The sequence below is a fragment of the Schistocerca piceifrons genome, chromosome 3 (assembly GCF_021461385.2).
Source record: "Schistocerca piceifrons isolate TAMUIC-IGC-003096 chromosome 3, iqSchPice1.1, whole genome shotgun sequence".
Taxonomy (NCBI): Eukaryota; Metazoa; Arthropoda; class Insecta; order Orthoptera; family Acrididae; genus Schistocerca; species Schistocerca piceifrons.
The window spans coordinates 936436248-936454945 of NC_060140.1; the positions used below are offsets into that span (position 1 = coordinate 936436248).

The 18698-nt window shown below is 38.1% G+C and overlaps 1 protein-coding gene across 2 annotated transcripts in view; it reads right to left on the reverse strand.

Annotated features, from left to right (window-relative positions):
* LOC124787643 (T-cell immunomodulatory protein) overlaps positions 1 to 18698 on the reverse strand; it is a 439315-nt gene that overhangs the window by 80535 nt on the left and 340082 nt on the right. For both annotated transcript variants that reach the window (XM_047254421.1, XM_047254422.1), the window contains one exon: positions 2415 to 2614. In XM_047254421.1, the coding sequence (XP_047110377.1) occupies positions 2415 to 2614 (200 nt within the window). The remainder of the gene's footprint in view (positions 1 to 2414; positions 2615 to 18698) is intronic.

Genomic DNA, 18698 nt, shown 5'->3' on the forward strand with positions numbered 1-18698 from the left:
TCAACCATCTCTTCACTTACTTTTTATTTTTTAATTTTGAATTCTCAATCCACATTAAGGTTGTCAGGGCCTACTCTGTACTGACATGACATTCTTTTTTTCCTTTTTTCTTTCCTCCAGCATATCTTGTTATATAACAGGATTGAGTTCTGAATGAATATCCTAAAATTTTACACAAAAGACTCTAAACTCACTCTTTTTATTTCTTTGATAAATAGCTGCATGGGAATGGATTGTCAAAAGACACTATTATTTGATGATGCAGGCATGCTCTATGAACAGTGCAAAGAAATAGTGCAGGCGAGAAGGTAATAATAATTGCCAGCAGAGAGTGGCAGCTGAACCAGACAGAATTAATCTTGGAAGAGAAATTTTAAACTGTATGCAGAAAACAGATGGGGTCACAACATTTTTATAAAGGAGAGATGCTGGTTTGTTCTAGAAAAAAATGGGCTTTAGAAATGGCTGAAAACATTGTGTGTGAACAGAAAAACAATTGAAAATCTTACAAAAATGTGGAAATTGTATCCCAGGTTTATTTTATTTACTTAATTGTGAAAATATTACTAAGTTATATTTCTAGTCACTAATAAATGTTCAATGATGTCAACTAATTTTTATTTTAATACAGACCTGACTAGTAATTAATGTATCGGAGAAAGAAACTGAAATAATACATTTTTGTACGCCTGGAAATTTTGAAACAATTTTGATTACAATGCACTTTGAGTGCAATGAATTATTGTGAGTATGTTCTACTAACAGTTCCATGAAATATGACATTTTTGTGACACAGTACAGGTGGGCTAGGAATAAAGCATGACCGTACTGGACCTTTGTGGTGAAACATTTGAAACAGTTTCTAGGGCAGCCATGATTTCATACATCACACACAAATAGAGAGCGTTGATTTGGGGTTACCATCTAAATGCAAAAGGCTAGGGTTGAGACAAACTGGATAAGAGTATTACCAAGTTATATCAACACAGGTTTTCCTAGCTGTCACACTATGCAACAACTAGAACTGTTACAAATTTATCACATTTTCAGAGGAGGCCTATTAAGGTGTTCTTAAAAAAAGTGTAAACAAATTACGAGATGGCCTCAGCTGATTCCCCTCCCCCCCCCCCCCCCCCCTCCCCTCAATCCTCTTTCAGCTGATTTTATGTTCCACGACCATAAGCTCACTACATTCCATTAATACTTGTGGAATGTGTCAGTTTAATTTATGTTTTCCTTACAAAATTCATCTGTTGAGTAGAAGGAGTTGTCATTCAGATATTCTTTTAATTTGTTTTTAAATGTTGGTTGGCTATCTGTGTGACTTTTAATGCTATTTGGCAACTGAGCAAAGATTTTTGTGGCAGCATTATTCACCCACCCCCTTTCAGAGCCACAGTCAGATTTAACCCAGAATATTGAAGGTCGTCCTTTCTTCTAGTTTTGGAGCTATGCACTTCGGTATTATTTTTTAATTGGGATGGGTTCTTAATGGCAAATTTCATAAGCAAATATATGCATTACAAAGGTACTGTGAATATCCTGAGTTCCTTAAATAAATGTCTGCATGGTGATCTTCGGTGGGCTCCAGCTATTATTCTGATTACGTGCTAATGCGCAATGTATACTTTTTCTCTTAATGACGAATTACCCCAAAATATGATCCCATATGAAGGCAGTGAGTGAAAATAGGAATAGTAGGCTAATTTACTGATATGTTTATCACCAAAATTTGCAATAACCCTAAAAGCATACATAGCATTTCAGCAGATAATAAATGTGTTTCTTCCTATTCAATTTATTTTCAATGTACACACCCACAAATTTGGAATATTCTGCTTTGGCAACAGTCTGTTCTAACTCTATGTTTATTAATGGTGTTAAGCCATTTACTCTACAGAAATGTATGTACTGTGGTTTCTCAAAATTTAGTGAGAGTCCATCTGCAGAGAACCACTTAACATTCTGAAAGACATTATTTACAACTTTCTCAGCTTATTCTTGTTTGATTACTATACTTGTCATTGCTATACTTGTATCGTCAGAAAAAAGGAGTAGCTTTGCATCTTCATGAATATAGAATGGTAAGTCATTAATATAATGTAAGAACATATATTAAGAACAATAAGGGATCCAAGATTGAACCCTGTGGGACACCATTCTTGATATCTCCCCTGTTAGAGAACTGTGCTGATTTTTGTAGGCTATCTGTACTCTTAATTTCAACCTTCTCCATTCTTCCAGTTAAATGAAGTCAAAGTCAAAAACAAAAAGTATATTGCAGTTACTTGTATTCCAGTTGGTTTCTGCAAAAACGTAGCATGTCCTGTGGCTCAACATACAGAACCATAAAAGAATCACTCATTTTCTTTTTCCTTGATACTGATTTTCAAAATGAAATCTGGAGTACTTACTATTCATTTTTAAGGATGCTGTCCTCCTCTTAAGCTGCTCATATTGTTCTGCAACTGTCTCAGCTGGCTCCATTTCTTCCCAAAGCTCTCTGCAATGCTTTAACCAAATTTCTGACAAGTTGCACACTACCAACCATTTCCAAGTACGTGGGCCAAACAGCAGAATTGCTCCTGTGTTCAGAACCACTGCCAGCAGGCACCTAGAGTAGAAAAATATTTGTGATAAGAAACAAATAAACTAGTGTCATTATTAAGCAATACTGTGTCCCTTAAAGATCAATTCAGTTCATTACTTATGAGTTAGTTGTTTCATACAGTAAATTCACATATTTCTCAAGCCTATACAAAAGTGACACCATCTAAAGATAGCAGTTATCCATTTAAAAGTCATAGAGCACATATCAATACAACCACAATCAAAATAATTAAAGTTAATCATTAACTCTCTTTTCAACCTTTTAGTTCTCAATAATTAGATTACATGAAAAACATTCAGTAAATAAGGGGAAGACCTACCATAAAACAGTGGAAAATTGTTTTTAAATGTAATCTCTTTTCACTGATGCACATATTATAGTGTAAATGTCATTTTTTGTTCTCGTAGGAAAAGGGATCACTGCAAGATCCTATAAAATACTCTTCAACAAAAGCAATTCAATCCCCAGTTTCTGATCCCCAGTCAAACATATGAAATTATAATATAAATAATAGTGAAACATGGTGAGTCTACTGGGCAATACAGCAACTGATACCCAAGTTCATATAATTTGGCCACTTTTGCAGAGTTTATTCCCTTACCCTTTTGCAAGTTATTTTTGAATGTTTTAACTGAATTTCTTCATATACTGGTCAAAGGTTACATAATTCTGTATGTCAGTATTATTGCCTTACCTTTCATAAAAAGCCTAAGTCATTACTTCTCTCATAAATGTGTTGTAATTAACATGCACCACTTGTACATACAAATTTCATAACATTATCTTCATTTGTTTTCTAGAAAATATTTTTCATTATATTTTTATTTTTTATGGCTCACTATTTCCTTCATTTCCTTTTTCATGTTCATTTGTTCTCCTAGCCCTCTCACCCGTATTTCTCTTTCTCCCTACTTCTTGATTATACTCTTCATTCTCATGCCTCTTAATCCAGTTTTACTTGTCATTCTGTCCTCGTCATCTCTGGACTGACACTGGCAAAATGCTTACTAAGGCACTATCTTTGACATTTGATCTTCTCCATCTCCTCCTCTCTGTACCCGTCCCCTTTCATGTTTGTATTTACTTATCAGCGGAACTGATACTTTGCTTCCTAAAGGTAAGTATTGGTGACAATTCTGTCTCATTATCTTACAGAAGATACAATGCTTCCTCCAGAATTACTGAAGATTCTACCATTTTTTCCTAATTTGTATCAGTAGCATATGTACCATTAATCACAATAACAACATAAATGCTAATTACACCAAGTACAGCTAGAAACAGGTGAAATGGTATGCTACAGACAACAATTGAATTTAATATTTATCAAATGATGTACTTATGGCAGAGGTTAATAATTACCAAGGAGATGACATAATAAAGTAATGTATGATGAACAATTCCTTCCGCTTAGCAAGAGCGACAAGAAACAGATTTCAGATTATATGACCGGTCAGCATAAAATTTCATCTCCAGCACTAACAACATGGAGTAATGATGTACAAAGTTCAAGAGCACTGTACAATATGTTTTAGACAGGTATATGTTAAGCAAAGCTGTGAGGGATGGAAAAGGTCCGCCATTGTTTGACAGCTATGTTCGAAAACTACTGCAAAAGCAAAGACAGCTTTACTGCAAATTTAAACATAGGCAAAGCCTCACAGACAAACACAATCTAAACAAAGCCAAAATTAGCATAAGGAGGGCCATGTGTAAAGCATTCAACAAATTTTAAAGTTAAAATTCTGTCTACTGACATGGTGTTTTTTGCAGACGATTCTAGTGTTACAATAAATCCTATTAGAGAGAAAGTAACAGAAGAGTTAGTAAATAATATTTTTCAAAGAATCAGTAAGTGGTTCTCTGAAAATGGACTCTCCTTAAATTTTGAAAAAAAAAAAAAAAAAAAAAAAAAAAAAAAAGCAAAAACACTACATTCAGTTCTGTACAATAGTCATAACAACAGTCATGTGAATGTTAATAAAATCTTGAACTAGAAGAAGCATATTACTGTGCTTCTCAAACAATTAAGTTCAGCTATTTTTTTTTCTCTTTGTATAATTGCTAATCTTGGAAAAAATCATATCAGCCTCCTGACATATTTTGAATATTTCCACTCAATAATGTCACACAGAATTATTTTCTGGTGTAATTCATCACTTAGAAAGAAAGTACTGACTGCACAAAAGCAAGCAGTAAGAATAATTGGCAGTATTCAAACCACGGACGTCATGTAGGTACCCCTTCAAGGGGCTGGACATTTTAACTGCGCCGTTACAGTACACACATATTTGCTAATGAAATCCATCATAAATAATTCATCACAATTTGAGAAGAACAGTGATGTACACATCTATAACACTAGAGGGGAAAACAACCTTTATTGCCCATTATTAAAGCATTTAGTGGGGCAGAAAAAGAGCTCAATATGCAGCAACAAAAAGTTTTGATCATTTGCCCAGTAATATAAAACGTCTGACAGGTAGTGAAGCAAGTTTTAAATCTAATTTAAATCATTCCTCCAGGACAACGCCTTCTATTCCATAAATTTCTACTTAAGAACTGGCAGTCAGTATAAAAGAAAAGAAAATAAAATTAAGCGTAGTTGCATGAGGTAGGATTAAAAATAATAATGTGCTCATTAATGTTAACACCAATCATGCATACATATCCAGTCAATTGACTCATTCCACATCATTTCAATCAAAGAATCATTCAAATGATCTATGGAACATGTAATTAACTAACAGAAAATCCTAAGAAGGTTTGGTCTTAAGTTAAATCAGTAAATGAATGAAAGTCGCCTGTCCAGACACTTTGTGGCAATAATGGCAGTGAAATGGAGGACGACACAGAAAAGGCTGAAATACTAAATGTCTTTTTGCAATACTGTTTCAGAGAGGAAGATCACACTATAATGTCAATTTTAAATCATAGAACTAACTAAAAAATAGTTGATACTGACATAAGTGACCATGGGGTAGAGAAGCAACTGAAATCACTCAATGGAGGGAAGGTCACAGGATCTGACGGAATACTAGTACAATTCTATGTAGAGTATGTGAAAGAAATAGCCTTCTTCTAGCAGCAGTGTTCCGTACATCTTTAGAAGAGTGAAGTATTCCTGATGATTGGGGAAAAAAATACAGGTCAGTGCCATTTTCGAGAAGTGTCATTGAACAGACACACAAAACTATAGGCCTGTATCACTGATATCAGTTGGGTGTTTGCATATTATGACATTTTTAGAGGTCAAAAATCTCCTTGGTAGGAATCAATGTGGTTCCAAAAACAATGATGTTGTGAAACCCAGCTCACTCTGTTCATCCATGAGACCCTGGAGGATGCAATGTTCCTTGACTTCCAGAAGGCATTTGATATGGTTCTTCATTGCCACCTGATGAAGAAAATGTGAAAAATTTCTAGCAAACAGAACACAGCATGCCATTCTGAATGGAGAGAAGTCTTCGGACATAAAAGTAACTTCGGGCATGACCCAGGGGAGTGTTACAGGACCACTATTTTCACAATATAAATAAATGACCTAGCAAATAATGTCAGAAGTTCCATGGGACTTTTCACAGATGAAGCTGTTGTATACGGAGAAGTTGTCATGTTAACAAACTGGAACGAAATGCAGGAAGCCCTGCAGATGATCGATGCTTGGTGTAGGGAGTAATAATTGACCCTCAATGTAAATAAATGTGAAATATTTCGAATACATGATTAGAAAGTCCATTTACTGTATGATTACACAACAATCACTGGAAACAGGTAATTCTGTAAAATGCTTAGGTGTACACATATGGAGCGATTTGAAATGGAACAACCACATAAAATTAATCAAAAGTAAGGCACATGCCAGACTGAGATTCATGGAAGAATCCTCAGAAAACGTAGTCCATCGGCAAAGGATGTAACTTACAAAACACTTGTGTGACCAATGCTTGAATATTGTTTGTCAGTATGAGATCCGCATCAGACAGGTCTGATAGAGAAAATACAAAAAAGAGTGATAAATTTTGTTACAGGTTCATTTACTAATCACAAAAGCTTCACAGAAATGATAAACCAACTCCAATGGCAGATACCGCAAGAGATGTGTTCTGCATCATGATGTGGTTTATTGTTAAAGTTCTGAGAGTGTACTTTCCTAGAAGAGTCACAAATATATTCCTTCCCCCTATGTCTATCTTGCAAAATGACCATGAAAATAAAATTAGAGACACTCAAGCCCACATGGAGGTTTCCTGGAACTTATTCCTCCTGCAAACTATTCGTGATTGGAACAGCAGAGAGAGTAAGTGATGGTGGTACACAAAATACCCTATGCCACACATCGCAAGGTGACTTGCAGAGTATAGATGTAGATAAAGAAATGACTTTCATCAATGTTTCACGTTTTACAAAAGAAAAAGACAATACTGTATCAACTGTGGTTGGACAGCAGGGCAGAACAAGTTGTGATATACACTGAAGAGCCAAAGAAACTGGTAGGCCTGACTAATATTGTAAAGGGCCTGAGCACACAGAAGTGCCACAACATGGCATGGCATGGACTCGACTAATGTCTGAAGTAGTGCTGGAGGGAACTGACACCATGAATCCTGCAGGGCTGTCCATAAATCCATAAGAGAACGAGGGGGTGAAGATCTTTTCTGAACACCATGTTGCAAAGCATCCCAGGCATGCTCAATATGTTCATGTCTGGGGAGTTTGGTGGCCAGCAGAAGTTTTTAAACTCAGAAGAATGTTCCTGGAGCCACTCTGTAGCATTCTGGGTGTGTGGGGTTTTGAATTGTCCTGCCGGAATTGAGCAAGGCCATCAGTATGCACAATGGATATGAATGGATGCGGGGGTCAGACAGGATGCTTATGTACCTGTCACCAGTCAGAGTAGTATCTAGACATATCAGGGGACCCATATCACTCAAACTGCACACGCCCCACACCATTTCAGAGCCTCCACCAGCTTGAACAGTCCCCTGCTGACATGCAGGGTCCACGGATTCATGAGGTTGTCTCCATACGCTTAAACATCCATCCGCTCGATACAATTTTAAACGAGATTCGTCCACACATGCAACATGTTTCCAGTCATCAACAGTCCAATGTCAGTGTTGACAGGCCCACGCAAGACATAAAGTTTTGTGGCATGCACTAATCAAGGGTACGCAAGTGGGCCTTTGGCTCCAAAAGCCCATATCAATGATGTTTCGTTGAATGGTTCGCACGCTGACATTTGTTGATGGCCCAGCATTGAAATCTGCAGCAATTTGCAGAAGGGTTGCACTTCTGTCGCGCTGAACGATTCCCTTCAGCTGTTATTGGTCCTATTCTTGTAGGATCTTTTTTGAGCCACAGCAGTAGGAGATTTGATGTTTTACCGGATTCCTGATATTCACGGTATACTTGAGAAATGGTCATATGGGAAAATTCCCACTTCATTGCTACCTCGGAGATGCCGTTTCCTATTGCTCATGCACCGACTATAACACCCCACTGAAACTCACTTAAATCTTGATAATCTGCCATTGTAGCAGCAGTAACCAAGACACTTGTTGTCTTATAAAGGGCATTCAAAAAGAAACGAGCTGGAGTCTGTAATGCGCAAACTGGTGACAGGAGGGTAATATCTTGGCTTGTGTAACAAGGTGTGGTTCCGACAAGAACGTGGAATTTCTCAGCTCGGTTGCTGGACGGCATGCGTGCATGTCACGTGACTATACAGAGCTAGCAGCAGCACGCATCAATCATCCAACGGTGCCAGTCACATTGCAAACAGTGACACGGAGGCATCAAAATATGAGCAAAAGGTGTTTTTCATTTTCTGACAGCGGAAGGAGTAGGAGGAACGGACATTCATCGACGAATATCACAAGTGTACGGTGAATACTGCATGTTCCTTGCAAGGATCAAGGCATGGCACAAGCGCTTCAGCGAAGGACGGGTGTCGTTAACCAATGATGCACGGTCTGGAGCACCACAATACATTACTGAAGACATTGTCCAGCTGGTGGATGCACTCACTACCCAGGACCACCAAGTGACAGTGAAAGTCATAGCCGCTGCGGTCAGATTGAGCGTCAGAAGTGTTCACACCATCATGAAGTAATGACTGCAGATGCACAGGGTGTTTGCCCAATGGGTGCCCCACAGACCACACCAGGAAGCATGTCCGAGGGCCCACAGCCTTGCCCATCTGCAGCGCTATGCTCGGGAAGGGAATGCGTTCCTGGCATGATGGTGGCTGGAGATGGGTCATGGTGTCATTGCTTCAAACCATAATCAAAATGACAAAGTCTCCAGTGGAAGTATCCAGAGTCACCACCACCAAAAAAAGCCACAGCCATCCAAACGAGTGCAGGATAGGTTATGCTGATGTTCTTCTTTGAGCAAGATGGCCCCTTTCTGATTCATTTCCTGCAGCGTGGGACAATAGTGAATTCCCAGCATTACTTGTAAACCTCGACCACCCTTCACCAAGTGATCAATTCAAAATGACCAGCCAATCTCCTCTAGAGGGTCATTCTGCCTCATACAGCCAGCACAGTCACAGCACTCATGCAGAAATTCAAATGGGAGATTCTCAGCCATCCTCCATACAGTCTGGACCTCTCTCCCTGTGATTATGCCATTTTTGGTCCCCTTAAAAAGGCTCTGAGGGGCAAACGATTCACCTCGGATGACAATCTCCAGCTGTATGTGCAGAACTGGTTAACATCGCAGCCCTAAGAATTTTATGAGACAGCCATTCACCACCTTGTGTTACAGTGGGACACATGTTTCAACAGCCAGGGCCAATACCTCAAACATGCAGGTACTGGTTTCTGTGATTATGCCTCCAGCTCATTTCTTTTTGAATGCCCCATATATATAGATGTTGCCAACCAAAGTGCCATATTCTGTCTGTTTAAATATTTTTATATTTGAATATGCATGTCTATACCAGTTTCTTTGGCGCTTCAGTGTATTACACCTCCCATGGCTATGACATAACTCTTTCCATTTAGTTTTGTGGTTTTATGTAACATTTTCATCTGATTTTTTTTTTTCTCCTCACATATCCTAATTCATTAGGTGCTTACTTGAGCATTTTTATCTCTGCTACCATCTCACTTTCATTTGTCACGAAACGAATGAAAAGAGGCAGAGACAGAAGCTGGGGGGGGGGGGGGGGGGGGGGGACACTCATCTCACAAGACTTCCTGTAGACATGATGTCAATTTGATGTCCCATGCAACATTGACATGGCTAGTGCCATATTCATTTTGCCATATTTTACTGTTTTGTATAACAAGTTGCAGTATGCCACTTCCCAGGCAATGGTGCACTGAAAATGTATCACAAACATTCACCCATATCATTAAATGTCAGCTAATAAAGCACCAATGATATAAGCTTTCAAGAGATACTGCGATAACTGAGACATGAGACAAAAATCACCTCCTAAGCACTAGTGCAATAATGGATAATGTCATAGTTTTGAAGTCGAAGAATGTAGGTTTGCATCCCGCTACATGCTAATATTTTCTTCTTTTTTTCCATGTTAAGGGGCTGCGGAACGCCCTATACTTGCAATGTTAAAATAACACTTATAAATTACATCTTTCCTCACAAAGTATTTGAGGTAGGAAGTTGAACTTTTTACAGATTATTTATTGGAATATGGGCTACAACTTAGCACTGGGATTTTACAAAATTTTAGTTCAGTTATTAAAGATGATTTTTTTTCAATTGTAATGAAAATTCACAACATTTTTTTGCAATTTTTTATTTATATATTCAAAAATATACAGTTTTTTGGAAAAAGGCTGAGTTAAATTATGCAGAAGGCACTGTGTAACATTTACTGAAAGTTTGAAACAAATATGTTTGGAAGATCCTTAGAAAACATGTAATTAGTATGAGAAAATAAAAGTTTTGGGAATCGAGCGACAAAGATTGGATTAACTTTTTAGTGCATTCCAGGTCCATAGGATGGATTATCTTCATCCTCTGCAAACTCCTCCTCCAGCTTCCTCTTGTTCCTCCTCCTGTTTACTCTTGCTTGTATTTCTAGACTCTTTACAGCCCTGTCTGCAGCCCGAAGGCGTTCCTTGTCTAAAGCAAGCATCACTCATTGTTGTGTTCGTAGATTTTGCTACCATTTTCTTCCGTTGCAGTTACTGCAACACTGTTTCAAAAGGTGGTCATGTATGAACACTTATCACATTTCAGTTGTATTTCACTAGCAAGTCCTACGTGCTTTATTATGGAGAGTTCCTGACCAACTTCACTACAATGAATACATCTTACACAGTTTGAAAAAATTCCTTTGAGAACCGACATATCAAATATTTCATTCACATCCGATTCGCCCATAAAACATTCATAGTTTTCACTCATTGAACCAAGCTTCTTCTGTGAAGTATTTTCTTTCCCACTTTGACTGCTATGGGCATGTGTACTTGAGAGGTTAGGTTCACTCACTTGGTTATCGTCTTTATTGTTTACAGTAATAACACATACCTTTGGCTTTCCAACTTTTTTCCTTTTCTTAAAAGCCTTCAGAGGATTTCTAATAACTTTACTTTTACTCATTATTATACTTCAACAAAACAGATATTCAAGAAACAGAATTAATTACGAATATTTTCGAGATAACGACAGAGTAAATAAACATGAAACAATCGACAATCACACCAGCGATATATATTGAACCATCACAGGTTAGCCACAACACATACTTTATCTCACATCACTAAAATGTACCTGATGAACACAGACGTTAATAATAACACCATTTGACAGCAGTTTAACAGCGCCACAGTGGGTGACACCCATGTAGAACACATTTCAAAAAAAATTTAAAAATAGTTGTAGTCTTCGGAATTGAATAAATTATATATCTATTAAAAGGTAATAGTCTGCAGATTCAGAAAACGCAAAAAAGTAAAAATTGAACTTTTCATGATTTTGAGCCTTTCCGGAGCCCCTTAATGATATTAACACATTCTGGGACTTTCTTATGAATGTAATACAAGTATGTTCCGAAACAGTAAATCTTATTTAACATTTCTGTCTAATCAGAGAACAGCAGATGAAATAAATATTTTGCTGTTTATTTCTGAATATGTGGTGGTTTGTGTGTGTGTGGTTAGGCAGGAACCTAAGAGGACAGCTTTAAATGCTGCAAATGGAATGAGAAGCAATAAGATTCATATTATTTCCTCAGTGAAAAGATGACTGATAACATTCATGTTCTTTCTTGTCACAAATATTTCACACGACTTCCTGAAAACCATGATACTTCCAGTTGGTATATTTATGCTGCTAGGACATGTGTGAGCTGTTACCCACACAAGAGATACCCCCATTGAACACTAATGAAAGTCGATAGCCACGAGTTTGCTTCTGTTAGTAGAAGCAACAGCAAAAATTATGTGAGATTTGGCAACTGTGACCGGACTGAACTTTGAATCTTTGGATATAACATCAATTTGAAATAACAACAACTATAATTTAGTTATCTGAAAACTCATCAATATTATTTGTTTTTTACCTTTATGACTTTAACAATAAATGACAAGAGTATGTAAAAATTTACAAAAAGGCAGACCATGACAAATAAAAAAAGACAACCAGCACAGGAAAAAATATGCCGGCTGTCCAGTTTTATTTACTATAATGACAGAACCAAGTAAAATGTAGTTCTACTGCATGAATTACTGGATAGTATTTATTCTTGTTGAATGAATGCATAAGGCTAGGCAACACATTTCAGGAAATGGCAGATGCAGTGATGAATAAGAAAACATTGTTATAAGTGAACACATATGCAATTGCAAATATTTAAATAACATCTCTTTTATGTGTGTTGATAATTATACGATTATTATTTTGTGTGTTTCAATTAAGATAATACACAATAGTGAAATTTGTTTCTTTGTTGTGCAAACTGAACAAAATTAAGCTGTGTCAATTCCAGTGAGCACCATGTTTTTTCCCCCCCCCCTCTTTGCCGAAAACAATGCTATGGATAGGAAACATTATGTATGTATTATTTGAAGTCCCCTGAGTGAGTGTGCCACATTTCTGTCACTTCTGACAGATAGTGTAGCTGGAGGACAGTTTCAAGATGGCATCTGCAGGTGATGTACATCACAAGCAATGTGCCTTCATTGAATTTATCACTGCAGACAATGAAACTGTGGGGAATACTCACAAATACTTGTGCCAAGTCTATGGAGCATCTTCTGTCAACAGGAGTACAGTTAGTCACTGGGCACAGATGGTGAGGTCATCAGAAGATGGTTTGGCGCATCTCCAAGATTTGCAGTGGTCAGGGAGACTGTCCACAGCTGTCACACCTGACATGTTGTAGTGAGCTGATGTTGTCATTCATGAAGACAGACACATTATGACTCAAGAAGACATTTTGAGGGTGATGAAGAGGTGATTCACACAGTGAAGCACTGGCTCTACCACCAAGACAAGGATTGGTACCAACAGGCCATACATGCCTTTGTTTCGCCATAGAACAGGATGGAGATTATGTGGAAAAACAGTGTGTGTAATGTGGTGCATTACTTTCTGGGCAACAATGACAAAAATCTTAGCACCCCTACGAGTATTAGCTGCAAAAGTAAATACTATGACTGCTCCACAGAAAGATTTATCTACAAGAGCCAATATGCGATTATTCTGATGTTTTCTGTGGGCGACCAGGAATAATTAATGAATACTAATACAAACTTGGTATTTCCTGGCAGGTTAAAATTGTGTGCTGGACTGGGACTCAAACCTGAGACCCGTGCATTTTGTGGGAAAGTGCTCCACCCACAGAAGTATCCACATATGCCCTCATTACTTTTCCTCACAGCAACACTTCTGCCAGTACCTCATCTCCTACCTTCTAAACTTTTCCTGCATGCCTTATAAGACTAGGATATTGTGCAGACATAGCTTAGCCACAGCCTGTGGGATTGTTCCTAGAAGAAACTTTCATTCTGCAGTGGAGTGTGGACTGATCTGAAACTTTCCGACAGATTAAAACTTTTTGCCAGGCCAGGAATTGGATATGAAATGTACATTGGCGGCAGTAGAGTTGTCCCGCTGGTTTTCTAAATTTTCTCAATAGTGTTTCATGAAAAGAACATTGTTTTACCTCCAGGGATTCCATTTGAGTTCGCGAAGCATCTCCTTAATACTCACATGCTGATCAAACCTACTGGTAACAAATTTAGCAGTATGCAGCCGAATTGCTTCGATTTCTTCCTTTAATCCAACCTAATAGGAATCCCAAACACTCTAGCCATACTCATGAATCAGTCACACAAGTGTTCTACACACAGTCTCTTTCACAGATGAGATACACTTTCCAAAAATTCACCCAATGATCTGAAATCGACCATTCGTCTTCCCTACTACTGTCCTTATATGCTCGTTGCATTTCATATCAGACTGCAACATTACGCCTAGATATTTAATTGGCATGAGTGTGTCAAGAACCACACCAATAATACAATATTTTATCATTACAGCATTGTTTTTCCTGCTCATCTGCATTAACTTACATGTTTCCACATTTAAATGCTCCCTGGAAATCTAGAAATATGACTGTGTCTGTTGCCCTTCATCCATGGTTCACAGGACATCATGTGAGAAAAGGGCAAGCTAAGTTTCACACACGCAGTGCTTTCTAAATCCACGATGATTTGTGAACAGATGCTTTTCTGTCTTAGGGACATTCGTGACACTCGAATTTATAATATGTTCAAGAATTCTGCAGCAAACTCATGTTAACGATACTGACTTGTAATTTTGTGGGTCCGTGCTTTTACCCTTTTTTCCAGTCACTTAGGAGTTCAAGCTAGGTGAGAGATTTGTGATGAATGCAGGCTAAGTAAGGAGCCAATGTCAAAGAGTACTCTCTGTGAAACTGAACTGTTGTTCCATCTGAACTTGGCGACTTATTTGTTTTGAGTTCTTCATTTGCCTCTCTATGCCAGGGGCGCCTATGACTTGTCCTCTTAACAGGAGATTGAGTGGCAGTCAAATGATGGTACATCTGCATAATTCTCTCGAAGGCATGATTTCTTAAATGTTGTTGTTGTTCTGGTCTTCAGTCCTGAGACTGGTTTGATGCAGCTCTCCATACTACTATCCTGTGCAAGCTTCTTCATCTCTGAGTACCTACTGCAGCCTACATCCTTCTGAATCTGCTTAGTGTATTCATCTCTTGGTCTCCCTCTATGATTTTTACCCTCCACACTGCCCTCCAATACTAAATTTGTGATCCCTCGATGTCTCAGAACATGTCCTACCAACCGATCCCTTCTTCTACTCAAGTTGTGCCACAAGCTCCTCTTCTCCCCAATTCTATTCAATACCCCCTCATTAGTTATTTGATCTACCCATCTAATCTTCAGCATTCTTCTGTAGCACCACATTTCAAAAGCTTCTATTCTCTTCTTGTCTAAGCTATTTATCATCCACGTTTCACTTCCATACATGGCCACACTCCATACAAATACTTTCAGAAATGACTTCATGACATTTAAATCTATACTCGATGTTGACAAATTTTTCTTCTTCAGAAATGCTTTCCTTGTCATTGCCCATCTACATTTTATATCCTCTCTACTTCGACCATCATCTGTTATTTTGCTCCCCAAATAGCAAAACTCCTTTACTACTTTAAGTGTCTCATTTCCTAATCTAATTCCCTCAGCATCACCTGACTTAATTTGACTACATACCATTATCCTCATTTTGCTTTTGTTGATGTTCATCTTATATCCTCATTTCAAGACACTGTCCATTCCGTTCAGCTGCTCTACCAGGTCCTTTGCTGTCTCTGACAGAATTACAATGTCATCGGCGAACCCCAAAGTTTTTATTTCTTCTCCATGGATTTTAATACCTACTCCGAACTTTTCTTTTGTTTCCTTTATTGCTTGCTCAATATACAGATTGAATAACATCGGGGATAGGCTACAACCCTGTCTCACTCCCTTCCCAACCACTGCTTCCCTTTCATATTTGAAAGAGAGTATTCCAATCAACATTGTCAAAAGCTTTCTCTAAGTCCACAAATGCTAGAAACGTAGGTTTGCCTTTCCTTAACCTTTCTTCTAAGATAAGTCGTAGGGTCAGTATTGCCTCATGTGTTCCAACATTTCTACGGAATCCAAACTGATCTTCCCCGAGGTCGCCTTCTATCAGTTTTTCCATTCGTCTGTAAAGAATTCGCGTTAGTATTTTGCAGCTGTGACTTATTAAACTGATAGATCAGTAATTTTCACATCTGTCAACACCTGCTTTCTTTGGGAAAGGGATTATTATATTCTTCTTGAAGTCTGAGAGTATTTCACCTATCTCGTACATCTCGCTCACCAGATGGTAGAGTTTTGTCAGGACTGGCTCTCCCAAGGCTGTCAGTAGTTCTAATGGAATGTTGTCTAATCCTGGGGCCTTGTTTCGACTCAGGTCTTTCAGTGCTCTGTCAAACTCTTCACGCAATGTCATATCTCCCATTTCTTCTTCATCTACATCCTCCTACATTTCCATAACATTGTCCTCAAGTACATCGCCCTTGTATACACCCTCTATATACTCCTTCCACCTTTCTGCTTTCCCTTCTTTGCTTAGAACTGGGTTTCCCTCAAAGCTCTTTATATTCATGCAAGTGGTTCTCCTTTCTCCAAAGGTCTCTTTAATTTTCCTGTAGGCAGTATCTATCTTACCCCTAGTGAGATAAGCTTCTACATCCTTACATTTGTCCTCTAGCCATCCCTGCTTAGCCATTTTGCACTTCCTGTTGATCTCATTTTTGAGAGATTTGTATTACTTTTTGCCTGCTTCATTTACTGCATTTTTATATTTTCTCCTTTCATCAATTAAATTCAACGTTTCTTCTGTTACCCTAGGGTTTCTACTAGTCCTCATCTTTTTACCTATTTGATCCTCTGATGCCTTCACTATTTCATCCCGCAAAGCTACCCATTCTTCTTCTACTGTATTTCTTTCCCCCATTCCTGTCAATTGTTCCCTTATGCTCTCCCTGAAACTCTGTACAACCTCTGGTTCTTAAAGTTTATCCAGGTCCCATCTCTTTAAATTCCCGCCTTTTTGCAGTTTCTTCAATTTTAATCTACAGTTCATGACCAATAGATTGTGGTCAGAGTCCACATCTGCTCCAGGAAATGTCTTACAATTTAAAACCTGATTCCTAAATCTCTGTCTTACCATTATATAATCTATCTGATACCTTCTAGTATCTCCAGGATTCTTCCACGTATACAACCTTCTTTTATGATTCTTGAACCAAGTGTTAGCTATGATTAAGTCATGCTCTGCGCAAAATTCTACCAGGCGGCTTCCTCTTTCATTTCTTAGCCCCAATCCATATTCTCCTCCTATGTTTCCTTCTCTTCCTTTTCCTACTGTCGAATTCCAGTCACCCATGACTATTAAATTTTCGTCTCCCTTCACTACCTGAATAATTTCTTTTATCTCATCATACATTTCATCAATTTCTTCGTGATCTGCAGAGCTAGTTGGCATATAAACTTGTACTACTGTGGTAGGCGTGGGCCTTGTATCTATGTTGGCCACAATAATGCGTTCACTATGCTGTTTGTAGTAGCTTATCCGTACTCCTATTTTTTATTCATTATTAAACCTACTCCTGCATTACTCCTATTTGATTTTGTATTTATAACCCTGTATTCACCTGGCCAAAAGTCTTGTTCCTCCTGCCACTGAACTTCACTAATTCCCACTATATCTAACTTTAACCTATCCATTTCCCTTTTTAAATTTTCTAACCTACCTGCCCAATTAAGGGATCTGACATTCCACACTCCGATCCATAGAACGCCAGTTTTCTTTCTCCTGATAGCAACATCCTCTTGAGTAGTCCCCGCCCGGAGATCCGAATGGGGGACTATTTTACCTCTGGAATACTTTACCCAAGAGGACGCCATCATCATTTAATCATACAGTAAAGCTGCATGCCCTCGGGATAAATTACGGCTGTAGTTTCCCCTTGCTTTCAGCCATTCACAGTAACAGAATAGCAAGGCCATTTTGGTTAGTGTTACAAGGCCAGATCAGTCAATCATCCAGACTGTTTCCCCATGCAACTACTGAAAAGGCTGTTGCCCCTCTTCAGGAACCACATGTTTGTCTGGCCTCTCAACAGATACCCCTCCGTTGTGGTTGCACCTACGGTACGCCTATCTGTATGGTTGAGGCACGCAAGCCTCCCCACCAACAGCAAGGTCCATGGTTCATGGGGGGGGATAATAAATACAAAATAATAAATACAAATTTTAAAACTTCAGTTTTCCATTTGCTGTCTAGCACTGCCACACCAGACTGGTTGACAACTGATCTGATAGATGCCTTTGTGATTTGATAGAAGCCTTTGATTTGCTTGATGATTTTATTTAAGACTAGAATTTTTTGGGTTCTCAACAGGATCTTCTGCTAAGGCAGTAGCCTGTTTCAGTAGCTGAAACTAAGCCACTAGTTAATGTGATTTGTCTGATGCAGCTAGTAAAGAGGCATACATAAATAAATCATTTAATAATGTGGAAGCTGATAACGTCGTGAATGAAGTAGTTGATGCTGATGACCAAGTTAGCTGTTTTCTTGTTTTGAAAGACAATTTTGTAGTTGAAGAAAGTTGGAAGGAAGTATACGAGTCACCAGCAACAAATGAGTATTTGACATTATGTACAGAATCTTGTATAACATTTAAATTATGTAAAAATGATTCTGTGTGGGGAAAATTACACAAATTTTGTACTCAAATGCAGATCAATTGGTGGGGAAAATATCAGAATGATTTTTGTTAACACTTCAAAACAATTATAAAGGACACTGTGTTGTCATAGGAAATTATTTCGACTTATGTAAAATTTCAAAATGTTGATCTTTTATGGCTACGAAGTCGTTCGCAACGTATTTCTTGAATAATATCAATTACACTGAGGGGAACTCTCATGGCAGTTTATGAAAATAAAGTTATACTTGCTCTTGTTCAAAAAGTACACAGTATCGGTTTGCCAGTAGGCTTAAAAGAAAAAGTGAATAT